This window comes from Frankliniella occidentalis, unplaced genomic scaffold (assembly GCF_000697945.3).
Source record: "Frankliniella occidentalis isolate FOCC.00 unplaced genomic scaffold, Focc_3.1 Scaffold1432, whole genome shotgun sequence".
NCBI lineage: Eukaryota > Metazoa > Arthropoda > Insecta > Thysanoptera > Thripidae > Frankliniella > Frankliniella occidentalis.
In genome coordinates this window covers 23258-28430 of record NW_026268534.1, presented here as the reverse complement: position 1 = coordinate 28430, position 5173 = coordinate 23258, and the positions used below count along the sequence as shown (strand labels likewise).

General features: G+C 59.2%; 1 protein-coding gene across 1 annotated transcript; it reads right to left on the bottom strand.

Moving 5' to 3' along the window:
• Positions 1-6: 6 nt before the first annotated feature.
• LOC113204192 (uncharacterized) lies at positions 7-4645 on the bottom strand (the record flags this gene model as incomplete). The annotated part of the gene is made up of 6 exons (XM_052276029.1): positions 7-1677; positions 1779-1968; positions 2061-2338; positions 2849-3089; positions 3758-3930; positions 4261-4645. Coding segments are annotated over 6 exons (1968 nt in total), but the record flags the coding sequence as incomplete, so codon positions are not given.
• Between the last annotated feature and the right edge of the window lie 528 nt (positions 4646-5173).

Below are 5173 nucleotides of genomic sequence, written 5' to 3'. Positions count from 1 at the left end.
AACAATCAAAAGCGAAACTTTCTCGCAGATGATCACAGTTTTCTTAGATTGTCTTCACAATTCTCCAGAGAAGATTTAAAATTAAAATCAAATAGGGCAACGAAACAAAAAAAAGACAGCACCATAGAATAATGTTATATTGTTAGAAGAATTTCTTCCTCAACAGGGTAGCAGTATCTTAATTCCTCACAGTAAAAAAAGGTCATGTAAGAAACGTGTTTATTTTTGATTGAAATAGAAGTGCATCAACTACTGGCCTCTATATATCTTCTCGAAGTTGAATAGAACGTACCAGGCATTCAACTCAACTCTGCAATTCTGGAGAATGATGTGAACAATAACAACTTTATCTTTGGTAACAAAATTGACCACAGCTATACAACTTTACAAAACAATAGAAACACTGAGTAAGGGAGTACACCATTACTAAGGAAAGCAAAACAAGCCACTGCCAGTCAAATGGCGTTCGTTCCAAATGCTGAAATGACGTCCTCCCTTACTCGTGCATCTGCAATGCGCTTGTTTCAGTCCTACCCTGGGCTGCAGACTCGGGGCGACCCCTGGCTCGTCTCATGTCCATGGGCAGCACACTTCACGACGCACATGTGGCTTTACGGGCCAGTCTTGCAGTCTCAACAGCCCGCGTGCAGCCGCAGGCGGCCCAAGCAGGCAAGACAAAAGGCGTTCAGCTCGTACAAACCGTGCCCAGCCCAGCCGACACGGGCACAGGCGCGCGATACCCTGGTCCCCTGGATTCGGCGGGCTCCTCGTGCTGAGGAGACGGCTAATGTCATGACGCGGAGCCACAGGCCGCGGAGTCACAGAACTCAGCCGGGGGCCCCAGGGCCGGCGGCGACCCCGACTGACCGGGCGCACCGGGCTCAGAGTCACTCAGGTCCTCGAGGTGCACGATCACGTCCTCGTCTTGCCGGGGGAGCCCCCTGCGGGCCGATTCCCACACGGCAGTGCACCGTCGTCAGTGGGTGACGATCACGTCGGGGGCTGACTTGGTCGAGTCCATGCTGAAGGGCCGCTCGGACCCCGCCCCAGGAGGTCCTCCGCCACCTCCACCGCCGCCGCCACCACCACCACCTCCCCCAGCCGATGACGAGCTGCTGCTCTTTTGGTCCATCTCGATGACGGCCTCGGCCCGGAAGCGCATGGGGTCCTCGTGGTGGTGGTGGTGATGGTGGTGGTGGTGGGAGCCGGGTGCGGGCGGCGGCCCCCGCCGGGACAGGGTGGCCGCCGGCCCCAGGCCGTCGTCCACGTAGCCGAACGTGCTGAAGGGCGTGGGCCTCGGCCCGTTGTTGCGGCTGTTCTTCATGTTGACCAGGCGCGAGATGGTGGGCGGCGGCGGCGGCGGGGGCGTGCAGCTGCGCTCCGAGTTGGACCTGGACGGGTCGTTGTGGTTGCTCAGGCTGCTGCTGTGGTTGTGGAACAGGCTCTCGCGCGTCTGGCACTCCATGTCCCTCATCTCCGGCAGCTGCATGGAGTGCGCGGCGGATGGCGGCAGCGGCGGCGACAGGTCCACGACGTCGTCGTCCAGGTCGGCGGCACGGTGCAGGCCGCCGCTGCTGCCCGCCGCGCACGTCCGCACGAAGATGGCGTCGCCGTTGGAGGGCGGCGCCGGCAGCGACCCTCGCGACACCAGCATCGGCAGCATGGCGTCGTCAGTACCTGCGGGCAACAAGAAGCAAGTTCAGTAGCGTCGTAGAGAAGCTCGGCTCGCTCACGCAACGCCGGCCCACCAGACACGTCGTCTCGGTGTCGACCCTCACCTGCGAGGTAGCAGTCCTGGTGATGCCTCCTGGCCGTGGGCGTGTTCTCGGAGCTCAGCTCGTCGTGGTCGTGGCCGTGGTGGTCGTGCTCGCTCGAGTGCTGCGAGCAGTGGCGCACCGAGTGGCTCATGGAGGGCGACTTGCGACCCATCTCGTCCAGCCGGTCCTCGCGCGACTGCCGCATGTGTTCCTGTCGGGCAGATCGGGGAGGTCAGTTATGTTATTGCGCGGTCTAACCCCCCCCCCTGCCAATCTCCCTCGTTTACAAACTGACAGCCGTACCTGGATGATGCGGTGGTCCCTGAGAAGCTTGCCGACGCAGTTGTACACGAAGGCGAAACACATGCCGAACACGAGCAGGCAGAAGATGATCATGATGATGATGAGCTGCTCCGAGTTGCTGATGATGCTCAAGAAGGAGCCCGGCTTGAGCTTGCAGTCCTCCTCGTCCCACTTGAAGCGGCAGTTGTGCACGCCGTTGCACTTGAGCTCGTGCCGTATGCACGTGTTGTCTTCGCAGTCGTACTCCGTCTTCTGGTCGCCCTTGTCGTCGCAGGAACCTGCGCGAACAAAACGCTCACATCATGTCAGGGGTTGCACTCGCTCTACTCGAGTCGAAAGGGGGACGGCGGGTTAAACCATCAGAACGAACCGGAACACACACCACTGACGAGCTCAAACAACGCCAAATGGCATTGTCACTAAAGCCTTTGAGTAGTGCGTCAGAACTGAGACCAACAGTCTGCCCAGCACACTACGGTGCGCGGTGTACGCGGCGCGCTACGCGGCGCTACTAGTCACAACTGCTGCCCGCCCCGGCGCCACCGCCCGGGCCCGAGTCGCAGCGAACATTTCGCTGATTTGGCGACAGCTGCGCGCCCCAAAAGTGCGGAGTGGAGTAGTGCTGCGGTCAGCGCCCAGCCCCGCCCCGCCCCGCGTCCCACACGCACATGGACGTAGTAAACATTCCGGTTTGGAGGGCAGTTTCGCATAAGCACAAGACCGCGCATTTCGCAAAGCCACTGCATGAGTGCGCCCATCTGTTTCGTCACCCTTTAACCCTCTCTCACCTTGCGGCCCGCGATCCCGGAAGGCGGTGAAGAGCGAGTCGAAGGTGCTGTTCTTAGCGTTGTAGTCGGCGAAGAAGCGTATGTGCAGGATGTTGCTTTCCGAGGTGACGGCGTCGGCGATGGAGCCGCAGAAGTTCTTGAGGCGCGACGGTATGTCGGTCCGCGTGGAGAACACGTCCACGAAGTTGGACTCGCAGTCGTTGGGCTTCTCCAGCTTGAAGTTGAGGAAGTTGAGGTGGATCTGAAGAGAAGAGAGTCAATCACGTTTCTTATTACGACTACCCGCGCCGCGCATCGGTACAGCAAGAAGAGGGCCGAGGCGGGTAGACCTAATCAACATCGTCCTCCTCTGTGGCCCTTTTGCCTCGCGGAGAAAAGGACCCGAACGCAATAAGTAGCTTATCAATAGGGAATGAGGTGTACCGCCGGTGTACCGCCACCGCTCCCCGACTGCATTCTTTTGCTCACCCCCCTCTCGCTACTACCCCAAGGGAGCCGCCCGGCGCTCGATGTCGGGGCGGTGTCGGGTAGACCCGGGCCGAGCGGCGCTACTTTAAGGAAAGCAGCTGAAAGCGATACTCGTACCGAAGGAAGCAGAACAGAGGGGAACGGAACCGCATTTCCTGCGTCCGGGGGGAGAGGGGGGGGGGGTATGTGGGGTGAGACGCGGGAGGGAGAATGCGGGCCGATAATGGACTGCACTCGAGGCAAGAGAGAGAGAGGGAGAGAAGGGCCCCCCAAAAAAGGAAGAGGGGTGGGGGCAGAGCAAAAGTAGTAGCCAATCCAGGCACCAGCAGCTTCCAACCAAAAGAGGGGCACAACATCGGAGCCAGCGCCGCTGTTCATCATGACCAACCTCATTCCCCACGACGAAAACAAAACCCTCCATCATCACCCACCCGCACTCACCTTCCAGCCCACCTCCACCGTGATGATCCACATACAGTCGATGGCCATCTTGTGCTCGATGGCGATGCTCACGCGCTCCGGCTCGTACTTGTCAATGTCCGACCTGTTGACGTACCCCTGCGACATGTCCGACATGTTGAAGCTGCACATCTCCATCGGCGGCGGGACGACGCCTGTGGAGTGAAACGGACACAGTTAGTAGTCATCCAAAGAAAGAATAAACGTCGATAGACGATACGGGAAACGGTGTAAACTCTATTATTGGGCACATGAGGGGCCGTTCAAATTATTAGTGACTTTTAGGGGGAGGTCCAAATATTATGGGGTTCCAAAATGATCAGGTACAATTGGAGTGCATAGAGGCCCCATGATATTTGTACCCCGATGTACAAATATTATAGGGTCCTACGGCCTACGGGCTTTAATTTATGGTCCTGGTCGTATCGAGACCCCATAATATTCGTACCCCCTAAGAGTCACGTAGTATTGGAACGGCCTCTTACCTGAGGTGGGGCGCGGCACGGTGCGGTAGACGGCCTTAAAGCCGCCGTACTCGATGTTCTCGTCCGAGTGGAAGCGCAGCCAGAAGTAGCGGTCCGAGGACGTGAGGATGGGCGGGAAGGTCTGCCCGCAGAACACGCCGCGCAGCGTCGAGTAGCCGTGCGCGCCGTCGCGCACCTCGAGGAAGTCGAACCGGCATCCCTCCGAGGGCTCGATGTGGAACGACTCCCGGAAGTCCAGCTGCAGCAGGTATCCGGGCTCGGCTAAAAACAGAGGGAAAGAGAGGGAAAAAATTATTCGACTCTGAGAAAATTTGAGGACACGACATTTTTGTATTAAAAGACGTTTGGTCAAGACAGTGTAAATGGGCGGGGAGTGCCTCCGTCCTCGCCGGTCCGCCCATCATGGGCCCCGGGACGGGCCGCGCGCCCCCGGCCGGCCCCGGCCCCACCGGAGAGCGGAACGGAATCGAAGCGGCGTAATCACATTTAGGGGGCCGGAAATGGCGATCCTGGGCGACGCGCCCCGCCAAGACGACCAGACGCACCAAAACGCCCGCCAGAGGAGGTCCAGTCCGGAGGGACTGCCTAATGGCCCCCACTCCGGGGTCGGGGTCTGCTGCTCAAGGGTCCAGCACGCTGGGCTGGTCACCTTGCCGCCGAGTGGGAATACAGCTATCTCAGAGTCCGTGTGCCATGGTCGTTTAGTGTTACGCGGAAGGTGTTACGTTATTCTTAAACGGGCCTCGTTGCGTGGGATGGGACGGTTGAGGGTGAGGAAGAAGGGGGGGGGGGGCGTCAGAGGGATGAGTGTTTAGGGGCCCCCCGAGTGTGCTCTCTTCCACCACGCCCCCCATCCCCCTGATGATGCTGAAGGGGGGAAAGGGGGGGGGCGTCAGAGGCTCGCGGCCAATTT